The sequence below is a fragment of the Jaculus jaculus genome, chromosome 1, assembly GCF_020740685.1.
Source record: "Jaculus jaculus isolate mJacJac1 chromosome 1, mJacJac1.mat.Y.cur, whole genome shotgun sequence".
NCBI lineage: Eukaryota > Metazoa > Chordata > Mammalia > Rodentia > Dipodidae > Jaculus > Jaculus jaculus.
Window position 1 is genome coordinate 285,963,590 of NC_059102.1, and position 27,507 is coordinate 285,991,096.

At 35.3% G+C, this 27,507-nt stretch overlaps 1 protein-coding gene across 1 annotated transcript; it reads right to left on the reverse strand.

The window, feature by feature from the left end:
• Nucleotides 1-8,015: 8,015 nt before the first annotated feature.
• On the reverse strand, nucleotides 8,016-27,303 carry Rgs18 (regulator of G protein signaling 18). Its single transcript, XM_004659509.2, has 5 exons — nucleotides 27,057-27,303; nucleotides 26,514-26,615; nucleotides 25,094-25,155; nucleotides 10,486-10,652; nucleotides 8,016-8,423 (listed from the first exon to the last, which is right to left on the reverse strand). The coding sequence occupies exons 1-5, from the start codon at nucleotides 27,173-27,175 to the stop codon at nucleotides 8,166-8,168; spliced, it is 708 nt and encodes a 235-aa protein (XP_004659566.1). The 5' UTR covers nucleotides 27,176-27,303; the 3' UTR covers nucleotides 8,016-8,165.
• Nucleotides 27,304-27,507: the final 204 nt, after the last annotated feature.

Sequence of the window (27,507 nt, forward strand, 5' to 3'; positions counted from 1 at the left end):
GCAAACATAAAGCTTTGTAGCTTCAAGTCCAACCACTCTAGTCAGTGACAAATTTCCAAATCCAATAATTCTATTTTTTTTGTTTTTATTTATTTATTTATTTATTTAGTTAGTTAGTTAGTTAGTTATTTAAGAGCAACAGAGAGAAAGAGGGAGAATGGGGGGGGGGATGGGCATGCCAGGGCCTCTAGCCACTGCAGATGAACTCCAGATGTGTGCACCTCCTTGTGCATCTGGATAACATGGGCCCTGAGGAATTGAGCCTCAAGCCAGTGTCCTTAGGCTTCACAGGCAAGCGCTTAACCACTAAGCCATCTCTCCAGCCCAAGTCTGATAGTTCTAACCAGCTACAAGTCTTTGGACTTTTAATTCCACCCCTCCAGCTAGGCTACTCACAGTCCTAGAAAACTTCATCTGGAGCAGCAGATCTCTTTGGCAGCCATCTCATGGTCCCTGCATCTCCACTGTGTCTCCATTGCAATCCACGGTTCATCCTTATGGCCCCATGGGGTCTCCATGCAGGCAACCAACAAACCTGCTTCTCACTGCCCATAGCCATTTCCAAAACACAAGACCATGTTGCAAAATCAATGACCCTCTCTTTCCTGTATTTCTTATACTCCAAAATACCAGGTAGGGTGCCAATTTGTTAATCCAGGGGGGGAATAAAGCAGACCTTGAAGAACAGGACAATTCTTGAGCACTCAGTCCCCTCTAAGAGTTTACATTTTTCCTGCTGCCCCAGTGCAGGACAGCTAGCCCATTCTCAAAGGTTGTAATCTCTCAATTGCAGCTGAATGGGCAACAGTTCACTCAATTTTTTTTTTCTTTCTGTGCCATATACCTCTGCTCATACCAGTTAATTTCTATGCAAAGCAACCCTGCACAATTTCTCAGGACACGGGCATAACAGCAAGCTTCTCACACAACCTGCTATCCCAGTCCAAGCAAAGCTCTTTTTCACCCTCATAAGCCAAACCACATAGTTCATAGTTCTTACTTCAATCAGGTATTTCAACTCTGACCAGAATAGTCCATCAAGCTGTACTTATGACACTGCAAGGCATCTCTTAGGCCAAGGTTTCAAATCCTCCCACATTCCTCTTGAAAATCAGCTCCAAAGTGCCAAAGCCACACAGTCAGGTGTCTAGCAGCATCCTCATTCTTGGTACCACTTTACTGTTGCAGTCAGGTTCTCATTGCTGGAAGAAATCACCCAACCAAGAGCACCTTATGGAAAAAAGAGATTTATTTTAGCTTATAGGCTTGAGGGGAAGCTCCGTGATGGCAAAGGAAAATGATGGTATGAGAGTGGGTGGACATCACCCCATGACCCACATAAGGTGGACAACAGGAACAGGAGAATGTGCTAAACAAGGGCTTGGGGAAGCTGGCTATAACACCCATCATCCCCCCCCCCAACAATACACTGCCCCCAGGTGGCATTCATTCCCAAATATTCATCAGCTGGGAACCTAGCATTCAGCACACCCAAGTTTCTGGGAGACACCTGAATCAAATCACCACACATATGCTGCAGTAATTACTTTGCATTTCCTAACTCAGCAATTTAAACAAAAATGGAACACCCTATCCAAGTTACTCCTATGTTTTTCAATATTTCAGTTCTTAAGAAAGTAGGTTATTTTTTCTTCTGTAGGACAGTGATAGTTGTTAAAATTAAATATATAATCAATAATATTTTATTATTGGGGATCAAAATAATTGTTCATTTCACATTACTTTTAAGGCTCAGCAATTATTTCTTATTGTTTGACAATTACTATTATCAGTGTGTCACCCATCTCAATCTCAGTTTTCAGTTTCCAATAAAAATCTATATGAAAGTATAAATTTTGTCATATTTCATCACTCTAAACATTTGTCTAGTAGATTTTTTTCCAGTGGAGAGAAAATGGCAATACAATATTATCACATACAAGTTGGTGAAAATTCATTCTATCTTATACACTAAAGAATGATTATGCATTTTGAATTTTTAGTCTTTTGAAAATCAAATTACCTATGTGGGTGGCTAACAACTTAAACCTTATTTTACTTATGAATTCTTAGAAAATATCCACCTGAAAAAATATGAAACTGACAATGTACAGACTAAGACAAGAAATAGTATCAAACCAAAAGATTCTTATATATATTATTAAAGAATTTATTTTGTAATATAGTTTTCACAGTATTTAAATTTACAAGAATTACAAACTCATGCACATTTGTGGAATAAATCATGGTTTTCCAGTAGATTTATTTCTTAGTTTCAGGTTTCATTTATGTTTTTTGTCAAAACTTATCTATCACTGTCTCTTAACATTTAAATTTTAGCATTTATATATTAATTATTTCCTTCCAGTGCCTCCATGCTACATTATTTCCTGTAGATAAAACATAAATATATTTTTCAGAGTTACTAATTAAAGGGATTAATAAAGCACATCATCATGATGTGAGCAATGTTTATGGAACTATTCCATGAAATATTTTCAGTTTAACTGTTGTTCTACCTGTTCCCTCACATTCCTCTATGCCTCCAGACCCTTCTACCGCCTGTATTCTATTCTTCCACTTGCCCGTCGACTATCCCTTCCTCTAATCCCTCACTCCTTTCCTTTCTCCCAATCTCCTCATTTTAGCTTCCTGAACAGTACTACTAATGCTTATCAGTACTGCAACTCATAAACAAATCAAACAATCCCACACTAGGATCTACATGCTAGAGATAATATGCAGCATTCGTCTTTCTGAGAGTGGAATACTTAATTGTTGTATCTTCTTTTGTTCTTTTACTTCATTTCTCTTTTTAAAACTTGTTTCTTTTCTGTTTGAGTCAGTGTCTCTCTAAACAGCTCAAGCTATCTTCAAACTCACTGTTCTCTTGAGTGGACCTCTCAGGTGCTGAATTACCTGTGTGCATGACCATGCCTATCTCTAAAGATTGCTTATTTCAAGCAGGACACAACTGAATGTAGAGTCAGGGCTTCATCCAGTAACAAAAATAATATACTATAACACATTGTGAAAACAAGATAGCATTACCCAGATCTATATTGATGGCAGGGGTCATTTATCCTGTTCCCAGGGTCCGTTTTCAACAAGCTGTAACAGCAAGTAATAATTTATCAATCAACTCATTACAACCAACAATTGCCTTTATCTAACAGGGTTGCATTGCAAAAGTAAACAGTTAAGTATTTTTAGTATTTAGAAAAATGTGCTTTTTGTCTACCTTTTTTTTTCAATTACTACAAACACTCAATTTGGTTAACTTTACTTATCTTCTCCTCACCCTCATCTCCCTGATCCCCTTCCCTGCTTTCACTGTCCCATCCCTACTACTTCTCTTTTGCCTTTAATATTACTTACCATCTGGTACCTTCCCTACACTTTTTCCTTGAAGTGTCATTATTCCCTCCTTTTCTGGCCTCAGTTTAGTTCCCTAGCAGCTACAGGCTCTCATTCCTTCTATTACATACATATGTGAAAAATCTAGGATGTCCATTACAGAGACCACACAGTGTTTGTCTTTCTGTACCTGTTACTTCACACAATACATTATTTTCTAGTTTTATCAACATTATAGCATTTATTTCCTTATTGATGAATAGAATTCCATTGCATATGTGTATCACATTTTCATTGTCCTTTCCTCCACTGATAGGCATCTAGGCTGATTGCATTCTCTTGCTATTGTGAAACTCACTGAAACAAAACAACAACAACAAAACCCAACCAACCAAACAACAACAACAACAAAAACTGAGGAACAAGAATCTCAGTAGCAGGGTGAAGACTCATTTGAATATATGTCCAGGAGTGGTCTTCCAGGGTTATATGCTAGATCAATATTCAGCTTTTACAGAAACCACTACCTAGATTACCAAGAGGGTGCTTCCATTTATTGTACTCCCAATAAGGGAGTACAATAAGGGTCCTACTTTCCTCACAACCTGGCTGGTGTTTATTATTTATTATTATTATTTATTTTCTTGATGAAAGCCATTCTGACAAGGAAGATGGGATATCAAAGCAGTTTTAATTTGCATTTCCCTCTTGGCTAACCATGTTAAACACTTTTAAATATATTTTTAGCCATTTGTATTTCTTTTGAGAACTTTTGGTTCAGATTTTAATTCTTTGTCTGTTGTATTGCTGGAATTGATTTTCTTTCATTCTGTAGGCTCTCTCTTCACTTAATTAACCATTTCTTTTGCTATCAAAAGCTATTTAATTTCACAAGGTCACATTTCAGATTGTTGACTGTGCTTCTTAGGTGACTAGATTCCTGTTTACAAAGTATTTAAATATTCCTATGTCTTGAAGTGTTTTCTCTTTTACCTCTAGTAATTTCAGAGTTTCTGGATTTAAAAAATATATTTTATTTATTTATTTGAGAGAGAGATCCCACCTTGGGATCCTGATGACCTTGAATGAACAGGCTGGGAAAGGAGTTACAGTGATAGCAGGGGTGATTGATCCAGCCTTTCAGGGGGAAATTGGACTGCTCCTCCACAATGGAGGTAAGGAAGAGTATGCCCAGAGTGCAGGAGATCTTTTTGGGTGTCTCTTGATATTACCATGCCCTGTTATCAAGGTCAATGGCTGATTGCAACAACCCAATAAAGAAAGCGTGATAAATGTCCCAGATCCTTCAGGAATGAAGGTATGGGTCACCCCTCCAGGTAATGAACCAAGACCTGCTGAGTTGCTTGCTGAAGGTGGAGGAAATACAGAATGGGTAGTAGAAGAAGGCTGTTCAAATACCAACTGAGGCCACATGACCAGTTACAGAAAAAGAGGACTGTAATTGTTATGAGTGTTTCTGTCTTATCTTTTAATGTGTGTACATATCTATACCAATATTAAGATGCTTTTGTTCTTCTACTGTTTCTGTATTTGGCAACTAATACTGATTAAGATCATATTGATAGTTAGACACTGTTGAATTTATACTTGATTTTGCTCTGATCTCTGAATCCACTATGTGTGTATTTTCCTTTCATTCTAGATCTACCACAGGGATATCTCCTCTAAACTCTGGGCCTGCTATCTTTGTAATTTCTCTAATCTTATGGCTACCATGGGTAAAACTCTATTTTCTACTCATTTCCCATTTGAACTTCTTGGTCTCTACTTTGACACTTTCTTTTCTATTCTTCCTTAAGCCACCACCATTTGCTCTTTTAACATTTTTCTATGGGAAGCTAAAGATAGATGCTATGCCTTCCACACAAGTGTGTGTTTCTTCTACATGTCCCTACACAAGCTCCTAGATTCCTTTTTCCATGTGCTTGTTGCTCTTCTCCAGTATTTCCCTAAAATTCTCAATTTCTCTTAAATGAATCTCACAAGCTATGCTGTGTATTTCACGCAAACATGTTTCTTATCTTCCAGGTGCTTGTGACTCTGCTCTAAACTTTTTCCTAAACCTCACTTTCCCTTAAATCAATAAATAAACTGATTAACTCATAATTTATCATTCTGTAGTCCATTTTTATTAAGTCTTTGTTAAAAATATGACAGGGCCCAAAATTGAGGTTCATAAGCTAGGGGTACCAATCCTATACCCCCAAATCCTTCATAAATAGTAATGTGGAAACTTTTGATATCACAATGTTTTTATTTATCTAAAATAAAAATGCTTTAAGTTTATAATATTTTCATATTTTAGCTATATCATTTCTATATAAAGTATAAAATCATAAATGTTTTTATGAAAGTAATAGCAATCGTTATATTTTATTTACAAAGATATTCACAAAGAGCAGTTTGTTTCCTAAGATAGACATGATAAGAAAATTTAATATCATGATTAAAATGTGATATTAGAATATATAAAACAATGTCCATAATATAATCTATACACTGAAGACAGTTATTCTCTACTTGGCAATTTACAAACATTTTATACATAATCATCCTAAGAATAATGAAGAGGTTTTATTTCAATATTTCAGTTTAAACAATGAAGTTTTCCATAATGAAGCAAGTTGCCATTATTATACAATTGAAATATGTCACACCTGAAATTTAAGTAAGAATATGCCTGATTCTAAAATCTTTCTTTGCTGCACTGCCTTCTTCAAACAGCTTCTTTTGATTTCATTTGAGTCAGCAATCACTGAGCTTCTCTATTATGTGCAAAATTAACAGCCTCACCCTGATATTTGCATTCTCTTCCTCCCTCTGGCTCTCTTTCTCTCCATCTTCTTCCTTCTCTTTCACTCTCTCTTAAATAAATAAAAGTATAAAAATATGTATTTAAAAAATTAGCAACCTCAGCATTGACTTTTGCTTATGGGATTTAAAAACCAAGTATTGCATAATTAAACCCAATTAGATTTACCTGATAATATTATAAATCCATTCTCATATCATTCATTTCACTAGTCCAAAAGTAAATTTTCTGTGGCATCTTCCCTTTCATCATTTCTGATTTCTATAAAACTATTGTCTGTTCTAACCAATACACCATTATCATTTTAGTTGGGAGTTTCTTTTTATTAATCATATTTATTTGCCTCACTCCAGCACTAGAAATCCTAGGTTCTTGTCTTCAAACAACTGTAGAGGTCAAGCGCTCTTAGAAATGAGTTTATGCAGCTCCGAGCCCAGGTCTACACTTCTCAGTATTCACTTGAACTCTTTCAGTCTATGAGCTGGACTGCTGCATTTTTCCCTGCTCCTTTTGCTTGTCCAACTTTTTTTGTTTGTTTATGTCAAGTTTTTATATTTCCATGTTAATGTTTGAATGTAAGATGTTGCAAGACTCATGTGTTTAAACTCCTGTTGCCCAGCAGGTGGTGCTATTTAGGAAGGTTGTGGAACTTTTAGGAGATGGGATCTTGCTGAAGGAAGTGGAAGTGGGTCACTGTGGGGAAGGCATTGAGGTTTTATAGCCTGGTTCCACTTCCTGTTCTATTTCTGCTTCTTGACTGCTTTCAATGTGACCACCTGGCTTTCTGCTCTTGCTGTCGCCCTTCCCCAGCATGATGGGATATGTCCCTTCATGATTGTAATCCAGAATAAAACCTTACCTTCCTTAGATTGCTTCTTGTCAGATATTTAATCACAGCAATAAAAGAGTGACTGATGTACACTCTGTTATTTCCTTCAGACATTGAAAATTCTTTGAACTTAGATCTGGACTTGATAGAGAAGTCCTGGTGTAGTTTTATCATGATCCACTGAATAATGTAAATTCTAATTTGCCAAGGCTGTAGAATTTTTTCCACCCCCTCTCCTTTTTACATTTTGACCTAACTCTAGAAGTTAAAATAGTAGGTGTAATTCGTCTTTGAAAAGCATTTTGTAATCATCATTAAGGCCACTGATTGAATGATGTTTCAAGAAAAAAAATCATTTCAAAAAGGTATTTTCCTAGTCACAATATAGAAATGTGTCAATGATATTATGTTATTGTGTCTAGAAGAAATGATTGCTGTAACTGGAAAAGTCCATCCTGTTGAAATGAACCTAACTGTGGATCCCAGTCTCAATAACCTATCTGGGTTTGTATTCACCTAGAAGTTCTATAGAAATAAATATATATCCATAAAAGTTAATGTGGCTAGCTTAAAACTCGAAGTGATAGACTTGTTCTTTAGTCAGAATTAAGAACCTACAAACAAATATTCAACTACTTTCATTATAAGAAATGGGTCATTTCTGCTCCCTCCATTTCATCATTATGGAAAGAGTCCAACTAGATATTTTGTCAAACTGACAATATTGCAAAAGTTTAAATTTTATGGACTCAACAAGTTTATACAACACTGTAAATATTCCTTGAGTGTCTTTTAATGAAGAAATGAAGATTTTGAGTCTGAAAGGAATGGTAACAAATTTAATGTTTCATGAAATATCTTGGTAGATTTTAACATAAAAGTTTTGATTTGCATTTTAAATCCTTTCACATAGTGTATTTTAAAATCTATAATAATTTTTAATACAAAGAAGACATATTTTAGAAGCAGATGTATCCAATTACTTTTTTTTTTCTTTTTTGGTTTTTCAAGGTAGGGTCTCACTCTAGTCCAGGCTGACCTAGAATTCGCTATGTAGTCTCAGGGTGGCCTCGAACACTTGGCAATCCTCCATCCTCCTACCTCTGCCTCCTGAGTGCTATTTAAATGGACAAAAACCACATTTTCTCATAACCAAATGGAAACGTCTGATTTTACATCCTGGAATTCATTGTAGGTAAATGAGCGTGATCGTCTCCGAAGATTTGTTGGTCTCTGAGGTCTTCCTTCCAGCAAGTGTAAATAGATTTCAGATTTCAGGAAACGCTTATAGCTATCTTGTTCCATAAGCTGGTACACTCTGCTTTGTGCTGCATCAAAACTGTGGAGGGTGGGCTGTGAGATGCTCCCACTAATAACTTCTTTTGTGTGAAAATCAAGGTTCACCTGGGTAAGCAGGGAAAGGAGTGTGATTATATTCGCCTTATTTCAGACAATGTCTTTGAGAACAGTTCAGTACTGATACAATGTGGAAATGATCACAGTCCGCTTACAACCTTATGTGTGTTTCCTCCTTAGGTGATGAATTCTTGTGCTTCTCACTGTCCATTCCTTATCCTTCTCACCCTAATCTAGCATAATGAACTACTAAAATGGTAAATAACAGAGATCATTATGTTACCTCATTAATTGTCACCATGGAGAACTTCACTTCATAGTAGTTGAATTACTGGACTGATGGAAAACAAGTTGTGATTTCAAGGTGGGTTTTTATTTAACCTATTCTTCATTGCATTATATTATTCCTCCTACCAGCAAATATGTGCTAATGTATGGATGTGTCTGAAAGACACACAATCTTTTAATGGTGTCTATGTCACTGCTGATACATTTGAATCAAGTGAAGGTGTGTATTAGGAAAGGCCTTGTTTCTCCTCACCTGAGTAGTACCATACACCTAACTGCCTTTCTTTTTTATTATTATTATTATTATTATTTTTTTATTTGAGAGCAACAGACACAGAGAGAAAGACAGATAGAGGGAGAGAGAGAGAATGGGCACGCCAGGGCTTCCAGCCTCTGCAAACGAACTCCAGATGCGTGCGCCCCCTTGTGCATCTGGCTAACGTGGGACCTGGGGAACCGAGCCTTGAACCGGGGTCCTTAGGCTTCACAGGCAAGCACTTAACCGTTAAGCCATCTCTCCAGCCCCTAACTGCCTTTCTTAATAACCATCCTTTCCTGTGGAGCAATGTCACATGGAGGACACTACTTTGTAGATTGTGCTGCAGCTTGGACCTGAAATGTTCCCAGAATGTTCACACGCTATGGCTTGGTTGCCACCCCGTGGCACTACTGGGAGGTGCTTCAACATTCAGGATATGGGTCTAATGAAAGGAAGTTCTGTTTTTGAAGTCATGATACAGAAATGCATGTTGAGATGCTGTCCCTTTCTTCTGTCTTTCTTTGTCCCTTGTAGATATCAGTCAATGATCAGCTTCCCCCACCATGCATGTGGGTCATTACATAGTGATAAGGCCAAATGGCTGTGGGCTTAAATCTCTGAAACTATATATATATATGTATACTATATATATATGTATGTATGTATATCATATATCATATATATGTATATCATATATATGTATATCATATATATGTATGTATATCATATATGTATGTATATACACACATATATATACATATACATATATATTGAATATATATATTATGCATAATATATATATATACATACATATATATATATTGGTTTTTTGAGGTAGGGTCTCACTCTGGTCCAGATGGACCTGGAATTAACTATGTAGTCTCAGGGTAGCCTCAAACTCTCAGTGATCCTCCTACCTCTGCCTCCCAAGTGCTGGGATTAAAGGTGTGCACCACCATGCCCAGCTACCTTGTTTAATATTTGATGATGCAAATAGTATTTGCTAGTTTAACAGTCACTTTAGCAATTACATTATAGAAATACCTCATATTTAGTGTACAGTCCAAGCAAAGACATTTTTATGTGAACCATTGCTAAATAAGCTTGTGTAATTTTGCTACTATGAACATTAATGTTAGGCTACCTTGAACCAGTGAAATAACTTTTTGGGGCAAAGAAATCTCCACACCTTTGTATAGGTCCATAGTATACTGTTATAATGGCATATAATAAGCATAGATTTATCTTGTCTTCATTAGTTATAGAAAATATTTTCTTTCTAGCAGTAGATTGCTGTGTTATGATGGTTAATTTAGATTGCTGCCGGAATCTATATGTTGCAATTGTATCCACTCAGTCTAGATGAAACTATGAGTTGTGACTTTACATTTTTTACCCATTGTGATTTTACAATGTATTCTGTCTACACACAGAAGCTTATATGTATATAAACAATTATGTTTTAATGAATTCCAACTCCCTGATAAAATAAATTGATGTGCCAATTTTATGAAGACAGATTCTCTGAAAATTTTTCTAAGCAGATATAAACATCTACTATACCTCCTGTGGTGCATCATTCTGGATAAACTTCTCATATATGGTTTTGGCTTTAAGGGCAATTTGTTGTGGTTCCTTGCTTTTCTTGAAATCCTCACAGGCTATCCAAAATTCAATGTTTTCTTCACTGAACTCAGTTTTAAGAAATCTTGTAAAAGCATCCAGCCCATCTACCAGAGGGGGAAAAATATTGTAGTAGATTGTTAACTCCATAGTATCCATGTTGGGAGTATATATTACATGATAGTAAAATGTAATTATAAATATTAACAGTGAAGCTAAGATATGCATCTAGTATAGCACAGCCTCTTACATTAACATGGTATATGGAAAAAAAACTCATATAAATCAACTATTTAAGGAGTTGAAAGGAAATCATCATTCCTGTGAAAATAAGGCTGTTATACAGAGAAAAATATTTAGGCCAGAGAAAAAGAGGGACCCCCTCTGCACACTTAATTTGTTTCTCTTACCCATACCTCTTCAAGAGTGTAAGGATACATACACATATGTACACCACAACACAAACATATACACACACACACACACACACATATCCACACATACACACATGATACAAAATTAGATACACAAATGCACACAAGCAAAAAAAAAATATGCTCAACTATGGTAAAATATAGTATTTAGAAAAGTAGTTTGACCTATAACTCTTAGGTATTAAGACATATAGTATGAGCCTGCCTTTGTACTCTTGTCCTGATCCCCATAAATGTTGGAGAGAGGTATCACATTGTTAGAAATAATCTGGACTTGCAATCATGTTTATGTAACCTTGATTCTGTTTAATTTGAGCAACTCTTTGGTCCCATATGTATCCCTCTGCTCACACAAAGCAATCTGTTTCTACACAAAGCAATCCTGTACAAGTTCTCAGGACATGGGCATAACAGCAAGCTCTCACACAAACTCCTCCTAGCCTATTCCAAGCAAAGCTCTTTCTCACCATCATAAACCAAACCTCACAGTCCATAGTTCTTACTGCATTCATGTCTTTGAACTCTGACCAGAATAGTCCATCAAGAAGTACTTAGAGCACAGCAAGGCATCTCTTAGGCCAAGGTTTTAAATCCTTCCACCTTCCCCCAAAAGGACAACAATCCCACTCCTCGGTACCACTTCACAGTTGCAGTCAGGTTTGCCCTGCTGGTAGAAGTCACCTGACCAAGAGCAGCTTGTGGTATAAACAGAGGTTTGTCTTGGCTTACAGGCTGGAGGGGAAGCTCCATTATGGCAGGGAAAATGACATGAGTAGAGGGTGGACATCACCCCCTAGTCATCATAAGGTGGACCATAGCAATAGGAGAGTGTGCCAAACACTAGCAAGGGGAAACTGGCCATAAAACCCATAGCCCTGCCCCCAATAATACACCACCTTCAGGAGGCATTAATTCCCAAATCTCCATCAGCTGGGAACCTAGTATTCAGAACACCTAAGTTTATAGGGGACACCTGAATCAAATCACTGCATTCCATCCCTGCCACCCTTAAATTGATATCCATACATGATGTAAAATGCAATGCATTCAGCCCAGCTTTCAAAATCTCCATAGTTTTTTATCAATTCCATTGATGTTTATATATCCCCATAGTCCAAGATCTTTTAATTGAGCCATAATACTGAAAAATCCCCCTAAAACCCATAATGGCATAAAATAAACAGTCACACTATGAAAGTGGGCATTGGGCATGGCAAAGAAATATTCAACCAATATGAGATTTAAACAGGGCAAACATTAAACTTTGTAGTTCCAAGTCCAACAACTCTAGTCAGTGACAAGTCTCCAAGTCCAATATTTCTAACCAACAACAAGTCTCTGGGTTCCAATTCCACCCCTCCAGCTAGGCTACTCACACACCTGGAAAACTTCATCTGGGGCCAGCTGGTCTCCCCGACAGCCATCTCGTGGTCCCAGAAACTCCAGTGGGTCTCCACTGCAATGCACAGTTTATCCTCATGGCCCACCGGGGTCTCCAAACCTGCTTCACACTGCCCATGGCCATTTCCAAATCAAAACAAAACAAAACAAAAAAAAAAAAAACATGTTGCAAACCCAATGACCCTCTTTTTCCTGCATTTCTTATACTACACAATACCAGATAGTGTGCCTATTTAATTCAGGGGGGGAATAAAGCAGACTGAGCACTCAGATACCTTCAAAAGAGTCTACATTCTTCTTGTGTCTCCAGTGCAGGTCATCTGGCCCAATCTCAAAGGTTGTAGTCTCTCAATTGCAGCTGGATGGGCAGCAGTTCACCTAAAGATTTTTCTTTCTGTGCCATATCCCTCTACTCACACCAGTTCACTGCTACACAAACCAACCCTGCACAACTTCTCAGGACACAGCCATAAGAGCAAGCTAATGCAGTCTAATCAAAGCTCTTTGTCACCCTCATAAGCCAAACCCCATAGTCTATAGTTTTACTGCATTCAGGTCTTTCACACTCTGACCAGAATAGTCCAACAAGCTGTACTTACAGCACAGCAAGGCATCTCTTAGGCCAAAGTCTCAAATCCTTCCAGATTCCTCTTGAAAATCAGCTCCAAAAGGCCAAAGCCACACAGTCAGGTGTCTAGCAGCAATCCCACTCCTCATTAACCACTTTACTGTTGCAGTTAGGTTAACACTGCTGGTAGAAATCACCTGATCAAGAATAGCTTGTGGGGAAAAAGAGGTTTATTTTGGCTTACAGGCTGGAGGGGAAGCTCCATGATGGCAGAGAAAACAATGACATGAGCAGAGGGTAGACCTCACCCCCTGGCCAACATAAGGTGGACCATAGCAACAGGAGATTGTGCCAAACACTAGCAAGGAGAAACTGGCTATAACACTCATAAGCAACAATGCACGTCTTCCAGGAGTTGTTAATTCCCAAATCTCCATCAGCAGGGAACCTAACATTCAGAACACCTAAATTTATAGGGGACACCTGAATCAAACCACCACGCTACCTGAGATTGCTAATCAGTAGAATTAAATTTGTTAAAATATTGAAATTACTTACAAAAGTAGCTGACACATATTCACTACTCTATAAATGATTTTGGAGATGGTAGTGATTATAATAGTCTTGGTGATTTTCAGTTATTTAAAGCTCAACCACATATAGTTTATGTAACTGAAAACTTAACACTCTTCTGATTCAACTGTAGGAATTTTTTTTTAAACTAGTAGTTCATTCAACTAGTTTTTACATTTTACTTTTGTCTAGATAATGGTAATTTGTAAATTAAGATTACTTGTATTAAAAAATAATCAAGAGAGATTTATATATCCTTTTTCAGTTCCCACCAATATAATAACTTCAAAAACTATACTGAAATAGCACAACAATGATAATGACATTAAGTGACATAATCAAGATATAGAACATTATGAGAACACCTCAGATTTCCCTTTATGGCCATACATTCCTCCAATATCTGACTTACTACATTCTACCTATCCTATAGTGCTATAATTTTACCAGTCCAGGAATGGGATATAAATGAGATCATGAGTTATATGTTATTTGGGATATATTTTTTCATACAGGGTTGTTCTTTGGATGATAATTTTGGTATCTTTAGTTTGTGTCTCTTTATTTCATTAGTGCATTGTACTGCATGAGATGGACAAATCACCATTTTTATTTTTTAACAGTTATGCTGTGAGGAACAGATAGAATGTTTCTATTTTTGTTGTTGCTCTTACTGTTGTCTTTTTCATTGCAATTAAAGCTTAGTAAACACATAAGTATAGTTTTTCATATAAACATGCCTTTATTTCTCTAATATAACTACCAAAGAGTGACACTGCTTGGTTATGTGCTCATTTCATTCAAGAAGCTTTTAGTGAAGGAAAAGTTCTTCTATGGGCTTTCTGAAAACTTCTTCAGAGGAAATCACATTTGAGTTAGCATTAAAATATTTTTTTTTGCAATCTTTCTTTAGATTTTTGTCTCACTTCCTAGTTATTCTCTCCCTTGCCTATTTATATTTCTGCTGTCACAGATGAATTGTTATATAGGAAATTCTCAGGCAACACATCTGGACACTTGGAAGGATGTGATAACACTGACCACTCATCTTTAAATACTGAAATTTCTAAGATTTTAGGACATCATATCTTTATATAGACACTGAGTGGCCACTTCTCTGTGTTGTTGTCTATGCTGTTTTAACATGTTTAATTCACCATCACTGGGCACTGGAGTACCCAGAACTTCACATTCTTCTAGTATTCTCTCCTGTTAGTTCCATATCTGTTAATATATTTTTGTTAAATTCATTTTTCCTATTACCTATGAGGTATATTATAACCACTCCTACAGAGAAAATGAGAAACAACCTCAGAAATATTGAAACTTCTCTGAGTGAAATTTTGATATCATTAAAATATTTAAATCACATAAGAACTTATCAAAATTAAAGTCTTATTTTGACTTCAAATATTTCTTGATCTACTTAAATATATATTTAAAGTATTTATTTTCAAGCTAGAAAGAGAGAGAGAGAGAAAGAGAAACAGAATGGGCACATCATGGCATAGTGGCACTGCAAATGAATCCAGATGCATGTTCCACTTTGTGCATTTGGCTTTATGTGGGTACTGGGGAATTGAACCTGGGTCATTAGGTTTTGCAGGCAAGCACCTGAGCTGCTGAGTCATCTACTAAGCCTCTACTTAAATATCTTATTCTTTACAAATATATAAACTCTTTAAGTTTTACACATTTTGTCTCTTTATCTTCTCCTCCTTATTGACTAACATGCTAAAATACAGTTTATGTTTAACACTCTACTTAGATTTTTTTGCCACATGGACTTAACATTGTATTTTTTGAACATAATTTTGTCAGTACACATTATTTCTACTTTCTACAACAGGGGCTATAGTAAAGATTAGTGTATAATTCTCTTCCATGGAATCTACAGCCTTAAGTTTCTTGTAACATCTCTCTCTGCAGCTTCTCAGAATTCTCAGTTTATCTATTCTCATTCTTCCCTTAAATTCTTTTTTCTGGGAAATCACTTTAACACAAATTAAAAGATGCTCCAAGGATTCTCAGAATGCACCTCCAGCTCTTTCCTGACATCCATCCTTATATGAACCAGCAAGTAATAAATATTTCCATTGAATGTTTTGAAACAGCTCAAGTAATAAGGTATGCATGCTTTTCATTCTATTATGCCATCCACACAAACTTTTAACCTAGAAAATTAGTGGTGCTTATCCGTAATTCTGCCATCTTTCCCACTGTTCTTACACACAGTCCATAATTTGTTGTGAATTTTACAGTTTTCACATACTCTACATGTCGTTATTTTTATGAAATCAGTAACAACTTTATTCAGACCATATCCTCTCTCATGTATTACTTTGGTAATCTCCTCAATGACACTTATGATGCCACCTTGCTTTTCATTCACTCTTCAGTTCATTATCTAGAGAGTACTTAGTAATATGTTTTTACCATAAACTTTTGCATGATTCTTTATTGTTTAGAAATTTTCAGTAATGCCTGTCATCTCATCTTAATTTATTTTTTACATTCTTACCTCTTTTTGTAACTATCTTGACAGGAGCAAAGGGTATTCTAAGAGGAGAAACACTTATGTTACTCTCTTCTATTATAATACTTCTAGTACACTGGATCCCACTAAATTTGCATTTTCTCTTGGAATCTTATGCTGGGAGAAGGAAAAGTTTGGTGCCATACAAAGAAGCAACATATCTCTCAGGAAAAGGTTCTAAAAAGTTCTAACAATTTGCTTGATTATCTGTCTGGAGAGACTGGAGCTGAGACAATGATGGTGGGAAGGAGCCCATCTTGACCACGACTGTGTAGTTAGGCAGAACTGTTGTCTCCTATTAAACCTAAGCCTCATGTCAGAACCAAAAGCATTCACTAGATCTCTTTATTCATTCCTCTTCCCAATGTGCCCACATTAAGTAAATCACTTTTCTCTTCTTTACACCATTCCCCTTACTGGCCTATTGAAGATGGGAGGCTGAGCTTAGTTTATTAGGGTTGCCAGAGTCTACCCTAGGATTAATAGTTCCAGGAATATGATCACAGAGAGATCCTCAAAGCTCCGTGCATGAGGTACATATTTCACACCTTCCTCCACCAATTTCATCAGCTTCATTTCTTAACTCCAACCCACACTGTTCATTCCAGTTCAAATGTGGCCATCTTCTTTGGAAAATCTTTACCAAACCCTCAAGAAGAAGTTGAATCCTTTCTGCCTATGGTCCCACGATGCTGCTGAGCAACATGGAAACTGTTCTGTGCTTGTCTTTGTTACCTTAATGCATTGTGAAAGTTATGAGGTGAAGACCCTCAAATTTCCCATCAAATCTGCCTTCTATCTTATATCATTACAAGAGATTGTGTGGCATATTAGCACACAGGCACACACAGGTATCCTTGTTTTTTAATGTGTTCATATTAGAATTTTCTCCACAAACTTCCTTTCCACACCTGTGTCTCAGTGTAAAAACGAAGTTGGGATCATTACTATTGTACCATAGTGTATTCCTTTGGTCTGCAAAGACCCAACTGCTATATACCTTAAAGACCTCAAGTGACTAACCAGTCTGTCTGAGGCTGATAATTTCCAGAAATGGTCTGAATATCCAAGTTTTGGCTACTGATTGACAGTAGTGGGAAAAAATTCTTTATTATTTAGGGAACTAGAAAGTTAGTTTATAACCTAGTCTTTGGTTTTACATTTTCTTTGTTTCTTCTATATTTTCTTATATAATCATCTTAAAAAGAAATGAGAATACAGACAAATTATGCCTTTCAACCTTTCAATTGAAGTGGAAAGTGAAAGGTGGGGCAGGGCTTGATGAAAGTGACAGCCTGTGAATGAAATGGCTTGTACTAAACTTAGGCAGTTATCTAAACCTCTGATTGGAACTGAAAAGGAACAAACAAACAAGCAAGAAACTCTCCTGTAAGACTTTCACACTGATGAATATTTGCTGTGACTGGGAGATCATTTCTCTTTCAGATAACTAAAATGTTTGTAATTTCCTCTAAAATCAGGATATATGTTTATTAGACTTCATTCTTAAAAAATTATGTTGTCTTCATTTGTCTCTAATAACTACTTTCAGAACTTACAGTACCTTGATATTGTCTGGTAGAATTCTTTTTTGTTATGATAGGTCAGTGTGTTGACATACTTTATAGAGTCATTATAATAAACTCAATTTTCATAGAGATTTTCCTGGCTAGATATTAGAAAATAATTGGTGGCAAGTCCAGGAAAGATTATGAGAATATTTTTAGATAATCCTAATTAAAAAAACCAAAATAGTCATATGAAAATTCACCCTATGCTGATATTAAAAAGCACATTACTGGAGGTTATTCTATTTGTGATACAAGTCTTGTGACTTCCCTTTCTGTATTAAAAAAAGGATTTTTAGATTGTTTTTACTGTTCTTCTGTTATTATTTAAATAGAAATGGAAGAAAAGTTGGTAAAACAAAATGACTTCTATATTACAAGAGAATGATCTGTTCAGGTCACATCTAGTTAAATTACATGATTGTTTATTAGGTGTATGAACACAGTTATGTTGACCTCAGTGAAGAGGAACACTTTTTTATTTCAATTTATTCTGTTTAAATGTTAAATATGAACATATATTGAATACTTTAAATAATAAACCATTCCTAAAACAAATTAAGAAATAATTGTCATCATTTCAGAATATAATCACTACTTTTCATATTAATATGTCAATTTTAGTCAAATATTTTTAATGATACCTCAAATAAATTGTTTTTCGACTACATAGCTAAAGTTTTGTTTTCTGATAACAAAAATTCTGTTTAATTATTGATAAATTGCTTAGTATAAGCCTCAGTACTGTGTTATGTACACAAATGCTAAATGTTAATTATGATACTGAGAAGTTTTGAGTATTGGCTAAGAATTTGACACATTGTTATATACCTTCTATTGTTATAATGTTATTTACTTTAAAAGATGATGTTGATGTTCAAAGAATTAATTTTCTTCAAATCTTATTAATGACAAAGGATAGCACAGGGGACTGAACCTAGGCCTACTTATTTATCATCATATGACTTTAACTCCTAAACCAACATGAAGATAGCACAGGCTGTACTGCTGAATTATATGAAAATAGTAGGTAAAATGGGCTTTGAGTACCAAACGTGAATGAAGAGCCATTGAAGAGTCTCTTACTATGTCCAGAACAATAGGGGAAAGTCAGATTACGAGGAATTGTAACAGAAATGTTCTAGAACCTAACATAAACGTTATTTCACAAAGGGTCCTTCAGTGGTTGAGAAAGCAGGACTGTGGACTGCCAGCTGCTGTTCTCTGGAATAGTGTACAAAAGCGCTTTGTGACCTTGTGCTTACTCCTGCACTGACACAGGCATTCAAAATTGGGTGTAGCTATCAGCAAAAAGGCTGAGTGCTGAGAGCTCATGACATGTTAACCAAGGTGAAGGAATTTTGCTGGTGGAAATATAAAAAGGATAAACAAATATTAACACAAGAAATGATTGAAGGCCAGGCATGGTGGCACATGCCTTTAATCCCAGTACTCGGGAGGCAGAGGTAGGAGGATCACCATGAGCTCAAAGCCACCCTGAGATTCCATAGTGAATTTCAGGTCAGCCTTGGCTAGAGTGAGACCTTACCTTGAAAAACCAAATGAGTGAAGAAACAATGAGAAAGGATTACATTGACTTAAAATTCAATTTACTTTAAAAAATGTAAAAGCAATATGCACTGTTAATACCTACAAGACTATGCTAGCATACTCCTCACTTCCTGCTTCTCTTCCTCTGGATGGCTGTACTAAGTCAGGTCTCAGATGAAGCAGATCTCTCTGAGTGGCAACAAGATTCTGAAACATTCATACAGTAGCAGAGGTAAATGTGGCTGCCAGAAATGCTTGACAGAACCTGGGATTAGAATTCCCGTGGAAAGAAGCTGGCTGGACGTGTCACAAAAATATGAAGTGCTCACGATGTATGTTTCTAAATTAAAACTCTGGCATCTGCCAGGGTGTTTCAGATGCCAAAAAACCAGATGAAATCAAACGTCAAGAAACTCTGTGAAGTTGGAAGCCCAAGCACAGCACGACAGTTTAAGTTCTACCTTGAAGTGTTCCTCTTCGTAGTTTTGGCTGGCCTTTACACGTGTGGTTTCTTTTAAAATAATTATTTATTTTCATGATCAATTGTAATTTAGACTGGATTTTTAAAATTTTTATTCATTAGATTACAAACTGCTGCTGTGGGTCAACTTGATTACAAGTTTGCATTGCAGAACTCTGTAACATCTAATCTGACAGAAAACTAATAAAACTTAAAATTGAAAAGCATAACATAAGAAGTCACAGGATGAAAAATATAAGAAGTATTCCTTTCCTTCCCTGAAAGTGAAGAATGCATTTTCTTGCAGCTGTCATTCAAAGGAAGTAGTCTGCATGCATTTTTCCACAGTATCAATGGAGATTTTAAAAACAATGAATAGAATGACTTATATTTTCTAGTCCTATTCCTACTTATTAGGAATTGTTCTCAGTAATGTGCTTATTAGACCCATAATTCAAAGTATAAAAGTGTCCAAATAAGAGTCACTAACGAAAGGCTGTAAAACACTGTAACTATTTGCGATGACTAGACACGGCAACATACAGCAAACAAACAGCTGTGGAGAAGTTCAAGATTTTCTCAGTTGACAGGTCCCTTCAAGTGAAATAATACTCTTTCAAGTCATCAATTATCAGCTTCATAAGATGGTTGGAACATATCTATCTCTGTGTCAGAAACATTTTCATATCCAAGTAATGCATCTATAAAACCCTGTCGCCTTCTGGTAAGGCTTACCATCCACTAAACCTCAAATAGTAACCTGTTACCTTCCACATATCCTTTCATTTCTACTACTTCTTATCTGAAAGAGGAAGCATTTTCTCATAACAAAAATGAAATCCAGGAATTGTTGGATAAGTCCTTTGCTTCATTGTTTATTCTTCACCTTACCCCACAGCTACATCTTCAGTAAGCTCATTCAATTTACTACCATTCAATTTACTCTGGGGGTACATTTCAAATGTGAAGGAGTCTTGTAAGTAGTCCATTCATAGGATCCTACCTTAGTATCCATTGGAGTTATCTTCTTAAAACACAAAATCTCCTAAAGGGTGCCTCCAAGCTTGATATTTTCCACCCTATTTTTCAGTTTAAATCATAATATCTTATTTTTCTAATTTATTTTATATTTTTCTATTCTCTAAAATAAACGTTTTTTATCCTGCCTTCTGTATTCTTGCAAATATCTGTTCAATCTTATTAGTATTCACTAAATCTTATATCACAAAGTTTGTAACATTTGAAAAAAATATTTGTTTAATATTTTAGTTATATTTTATTCAGCTTCATTTTTCTCTCAAAGATGCCTCACACAGAAGCATGTGAATGCATATATACAATAAACACATATGTGTGACTAATAAACACATAACATTTTACCTGCATTATTTCAAATTTTCAAAGTGATAACATTGACTTCACAATCAATGAGAACTTTGATATAAGCTATTTTTGAAATTAATGATCATGAATGGAAGATATAGTTTGATATTGCTTTTGATACATTCACACATTTTGTTTTACTCAATAGCGTTTATAAATTATTAAAATATTTATAGTTTTAAATTTAAACATCTATGATAAAACTTTATTAATCAAGTTGACCCAAACTATGAAATTTCAAAACCATATGTTCTTCCCCATACGTGACCCTGAGTTTGTAATGTTTACATATGTGCACCTAAATGGGGGTAAACATGGATGTTTCATTCACTCTTTGTCCAGCTAGTGAACTGTGATTCATGTCCTAACACTTGGCATAAGTCATCTTCCATGGGATCTCATTCCTCACATTCTACTCTTGATTTTAATAAGTGCTGATTTTGCCAAGTACACATTCAAATTTTTCGTTTGATTTATGATTTAATGCTCCATTTGACTAAGTGTACTTGATTTTACTTACACTGATAATAATATTGAAGCAGGAAGATAGCTTTTACATAGGCAGTCAGTCAGGGATAGAGGCCCAAGGACAGAGTTGCTAACTTATCAGGTCAGACTAGAAAATAATAACCTATAGCCACTTTCCTGTCCTTGACCTTTTACTCTTGACTTTGAATTTACACTGATAATAATATTGAAACAGGAAGATAGCTTTTACATAGGCAGTCAGTCAGGGATAGAGGCCCAAGGACAGAGTTGCTAACCTATCAGGTCAGACTAGAAAATAATAACCTATAGCCACTTTCCTGTCCTTGACCTTTTACTCTTGACTTTGAATAGCTTTTCCAGATTTTCTCCAAACCTACATTTCTACCACTCCCCAGGCTGGTGGGCTCTTTGTGAGCCTGTGCACTTTTCCTGTGCACCCACCAACCAGTCAAGATCTCTTCTCTTCACCTAAGAATGCAATGCAACACGTCTCAACAAAGGGTCTGTTGATTTAAATTCTTGAGGTATAAAGTTGCCTAAATCTACCACATAGCAACCTGCTCAGGACCACTCCCAGCTACTCAGCTTTATTTCTTTCCTTTTGCATCCTTTCTCAAATACATTTTTGCTACTATCCTGTTATATGCCTTCATAAACTGAAATAATTCACTCTTCATGTCTAACCTTTTCAATTCTTTGCTAAACAAACATGAATAAAGACTTGGTTTGGAGTTTTCATATCAGTAAGAGCTCAATTATTTGGTTATATGGAAACTGAGAAACTAACCCATTTAACCAAATGGAAATTATAAGAAATTTTACAGATCAAGGTCTCTCTTGAAATGGATATGTGTATATGTGCATATATATTTATATAGGATAATTCTCTTAAAATGTTATGTGTGTGTGTCTATATATTTAGATATTCATTTTCCCCACAGAGTCAAGTTGGTAGGGATGAACTCATTTTAACTTTGTAACCAAAACCAGTTTATATGATTATTGTAGTAGTTTTATAATTTAATGGTACAATTATCATTAAAGTGAAAAAATTATTGAATTGGGAAAATAATCCTAGTAGCATTTTTTGTGTGAATTCAATATAATTACTTAGAACCCTGACCAAAGAGATGTTATTAATGTCTGAGTGAGGCAGTAGTGATGTTTTTGTTTAAAATTCATATTATCTCCTTTTATTAATTTGCTGATAGTTTGCACCTCTTTAATATTTCCACCATTAAAGAAAAGACAGTGCCATATTCAATTTTGTCTCTTTGATATTGGCTACTTGTAAGGAAGAAATTACAGAATGTCAGGTGAGGAACTTTTATGGGACTAATTATCTTGCTAAGTATTTTTCACTTTTGATAATGAGAATATAACAAAATTGTTATATAAAAATTTATTAAATTAGAGTTATAAATTCAGTTCAAACAATACTTTCAATTGAAATTCTAACCTTCTAACATTCAGTTGTCCAGCTTATCACAAATTGGAGGCAGAAAATGAGTTTTTAAATTGGCCAGTTATTATTTTTCATTATAGCAGGTGTCATTGACATGTGTGTCATGTCATGTCCTGCATTGATTGGTTTATTATTCATCATGTCACTTAATCCTAGCTATAGTTTCTTTTAGAACAAAAATCATTATCTCAGATTCACAGTGATTATGGAGCTTAATTAAGATTATAGAACCATTTATGTTGCAGAAAACAAGAACTCAAATCTCAAAGACACTTTGGAATAGCTTTATTCCTAAAAACAAATCTACTTTTAGTTTGTGATCACTTAATATTTTTCAGGGTACATGCTGTGTTTCAGAGTTCACTTACAAGAAAACTATCATTTCAGTTCTTATAGAATACTATCATTTAATTGTAAGAAAGAAAAAAATTCCATGTAGGGCATGGTGACGCACATCTTTAATTCCAGCAATCAGGAGGCAGAGGTAGGAGGATTACTGTGAGTTGAAGCCAGCCTGAGGCTACATAGTCAATTCTAGGTCAATCTGGGATAGAATGGGACCCTACCTCAAAATAAAACAAGACAAAAAAAGTCCACCTTTTCATTTCTCTCATTGACAGAGACTAAACAGCAGTATGTACAGAAATGTTGGATAAAAAATTTAACAGAGAAACAAATTACGTAAACATGAATTATGAAAGAAAATTTATACAGCTTACTGTAACATATTCAGAAGAAATATCCACTTGAAGTTAAGTAGCAGGATAATGAAGATGACCCTGTTCACAATGCTCAAGATGTAGACTCATGACAAATGGATAAAATAAACAGCAAAAAAATATAGTGGAATATTATACAGCCACAAATAGATGTAAAACTATCATTTTTAGCAATATGGATGAAATAGAAGGAAATTATTTTATATCATTTTAGAATAAGTGGGCAGATTTATGAAGTTTGCTTTTCATTAAATGGAAATAGAGGTAGAGGGGGAATTACAAATATTCCCTTCTTGCTCTCCCAGTTATAGGCATCACTTAAGCAGCTACACTAGGGCATGAAATTCCTTAGATTCTACTATACACAGAACTTAACGTGTTGTTTGTAGAAGAGTTCAGAAAGGATGGAATAAAGTAAGAAACAGGATAAATGTAGAGTGTTAGGGAAGGCTATTCCTTGAAAATGCCTGGTCATGATAAAGTCATGTCTTGTTCAGCACTTCAGCAAAGAAAAGTCAACCCTCTGTTTTTCCAACCACTGTTCAGTACAGATTGTTTTGTTTGATATTGAAATAAACAATAGACTGAATTAAGAAAAAAAAGAGGTTTTGTTCCTGACACATAGAATCAAGTAGAAACATTTTTTTACTTTATTCCCCATTGAATATGCTATGCACAAGTTTAATACAGATCTAGCCCTCAACTTTTCAACAAAACTTAAAAAAAAAAAAGATAATCAGGGCTGGAGTGACGGCTCAGTGGTTAAGGAACTTGCTTGAAATGCCTACGGACCCATGTTCAACTCTCCAAGTCCCACTTAAGCCAAGGTGACACAAGCATGCAAGGCTGCACACGTGTGCAAGATGGTGCACATATCCGGAGTTTTATTGTAGTGGTTGGAGGCCCTGGCATGCAAATTATTTTTCCCCACCCCACTATGTATCATAAAAAATAGACAATTAATTGGTAGCAAAGAGTGAAGAATTTGTAATATTTTTCTAAAATGCTACAGACATAAATGTTTTCTGAATGTCCACTGAAAGACCTACTTCCAGTTTTTTTTCAGTTAGTAATAAATTTACATGGATAATTCATTAACTACTGATCTGACAATACTTCCAAGTGTCTGGAAATTAAAAAAAAATGAATTTACTAAGTATAGTGTAAAGGAATAGTTAACATTCCATTAATGATACATAATGCTGAATAAACAAAAAGATAAGAAAATATTTTTAGTTGGTTTTCTCTTTATATACTTAGTTATCCCTGTTAACTTAAACTTAGAATATTGCAAATTACTGATCATGTAAAAATTTTATGACAGCTTGTTTTGTATAGTAACATGCATTCCTTGCTTAATCTTCCATTAAGGAATGAAGTGTTGGTGAAGACATCACTGACCTCTATGGGAAAGTAGTTTGTCAAACGATTCGCCCCATTTCACTGCTTCATCAGGGGAGATTCTGTTCAAGAAACAAAATGTTTCATAATGGAGTGTGCAGAAAGTCTTTTTGGAATCTGTTTGAACATATGCTATCATACTGCTCTTTTCAGTTACATTTCACAGGGTATATCTGAGTTTTGGGAGTTTTTGAAATTATTTCCTTCCTCTGTGTGTGTGTGTGTGTGTGTGTGTGGTGTGTTGTTGTTTGTGCCTGTATGCGCTCATCAGGGTGTTCTTGCTGCTGCAAATAAATGCCTATCTGTCAGGACATGGGTGACTGGGGAGCTGAACCCAGGCCTGCAAGCCCTATAAGCAAATGCCTTTACCAACTGTTCATTCTTCCCAGTCCTCCTTTTTTTTTTGTATAATTAAAATTGGGTTTACATTCGAAATTTCAAAAACATTGTCCAATTTTAGTTCAGATTTTCCCTGCTGAATTAAGTGTCAAAGAAACATTACAGATTTTTTCAAGTGTGTACAAATACTTTTGTTTTTAATTTAAAATGTAGAAAGCACAAAAATTTTTAAAAAAGGATTTGATGAATTATTTTTCATTTAAATTCAGCAAATAGCACTTGTCAGTCTCTTTCAGTCAAACTATTTTTTTTTTTTTCAACATAGGGTCTCTCTCTAGCTCAGACTGACCTGGAATTCACCATGTAGTCTCAGGGTGGCCTCAAACTCATGACGACCCTCCTACCTCCGCCTCCCGAGTGCTGGGATTAAAGGTGTGTGCCACCACACCCAGCTCTAAACTACTTTCATGTGTGATTTCCTTGATGCTTTCACCACAGTATACTGCAATATTTTTTTAACACAGGAAGTTTAATGAAGTTTCAATGGCAAGAGTCATAGATGACATTTTCAATATATGAAATACTTTAGAGGTGCGGATAATCTTCACAGTGAAATGTTTTCTTGAATCTTGAATTAACTTTCTTCATATTTTAATAAGTTTTATTGTACTAATGCATAAATATATTTTAATTTTCTTAGAAAAGTCTTTAGAAATTACTAAGCAACATTTATTTGTATATTACTGGGTATAATACACAGAACATTTTAATAACTCCTGAGGAGAAAAGGTGAATAGCTCTTTACCTATGACATTCTTGCAGTATGAAACAAATTACCATTTCAACAATTTTTAGAGCGTAATATTGTTTATAATTGACATGTATTTGAATACAAGAATATTTTAAAATGTTAATGTATTTATTTGATTTATACTATTAATGCTCTTTAATTTTAGAAATAGTCTTAGTTTCTTTAAATTACTGTGTAATTTCCAAATCAACAGAAATCCAGATTCTTCTTTCTTTAATTATTAATTGCAAAATCAGTAAAATTTTACCAGAAGTAGGAGAAGTTTTTCACCTTGTTTCTTTGGCCAAGGGACAAGATCTATTAGGGATGGTCTCTCCATGTAAGTCAGCTTTCTGCACAAGAAGGCTTAGCCGATTTCTTTTCTCCTTAGCTCTATAAAAGGTTAAAGCATATTGAAAGCAATTCAGATGACAGAAAACTACTTCTTTTGCCTTCCAAATAAATTTGGACTCAGTAAATACCCAACTGCCTATTCATAGTTACAACCTACACACACTTGTGAGTCCCATATAAGTTTTATGTTGATGTAGCAGTTAGAACAGCATGTATCAAGTATATTTCTCTTAACAATGACAGAGTATTTGAGATTACTGTTAAATAAAAATTATTCTAATTCTTCTCTACAGCTAAAATTGCTATGATTTAAAAATGAAACCACATTAGACTTAACGCTTATTTCTAAAACATAAGTTACCACCTCATTTGTAACAGTTGATTCAGTATGTGTTCAACCAAATAGCTCTAAGTACAAGCAAATATTAATCAATCATACTTTTACATGTGCAAAACCGATTTAAGCATTAATAATTTTACCTGATTTTGGCCTCTTTGCTTGTTTCTTCTTTTCCTGAACCATGAACTAACTTGAAAAACATTTTTTCTTTTGATTCACACATATTGAATTGAGAAAAGAAAACCAATGGTATTTCCATTTTCTGTCTGTGTCTGAAAATGTCTGCAAAAAGAGGACTAACTTATTAGGTCCTCTACCTCACTGATTAATACTATTTTGCATTTATACATGGTGACTAAAAAGCTCTCTCAACTCTTTGCATGGTGCCTACAGAAGGAGAAAGAGGAGTCAAAGGAAGGAGTCCAGAGCTGTGTTTCTGGGTAAGTATAAAAACGAGGAACAGAAGCGCAGCTAGATTAAAAGCAGTTTAAGGAAATGACGCTACACATTTGCAGAATGACTCTTTTTCCCCAAGATAAAGGCTAGTCTTACCACAGGCAACTTCTCCTTCAAGCTTGTGCAATCAGAAAG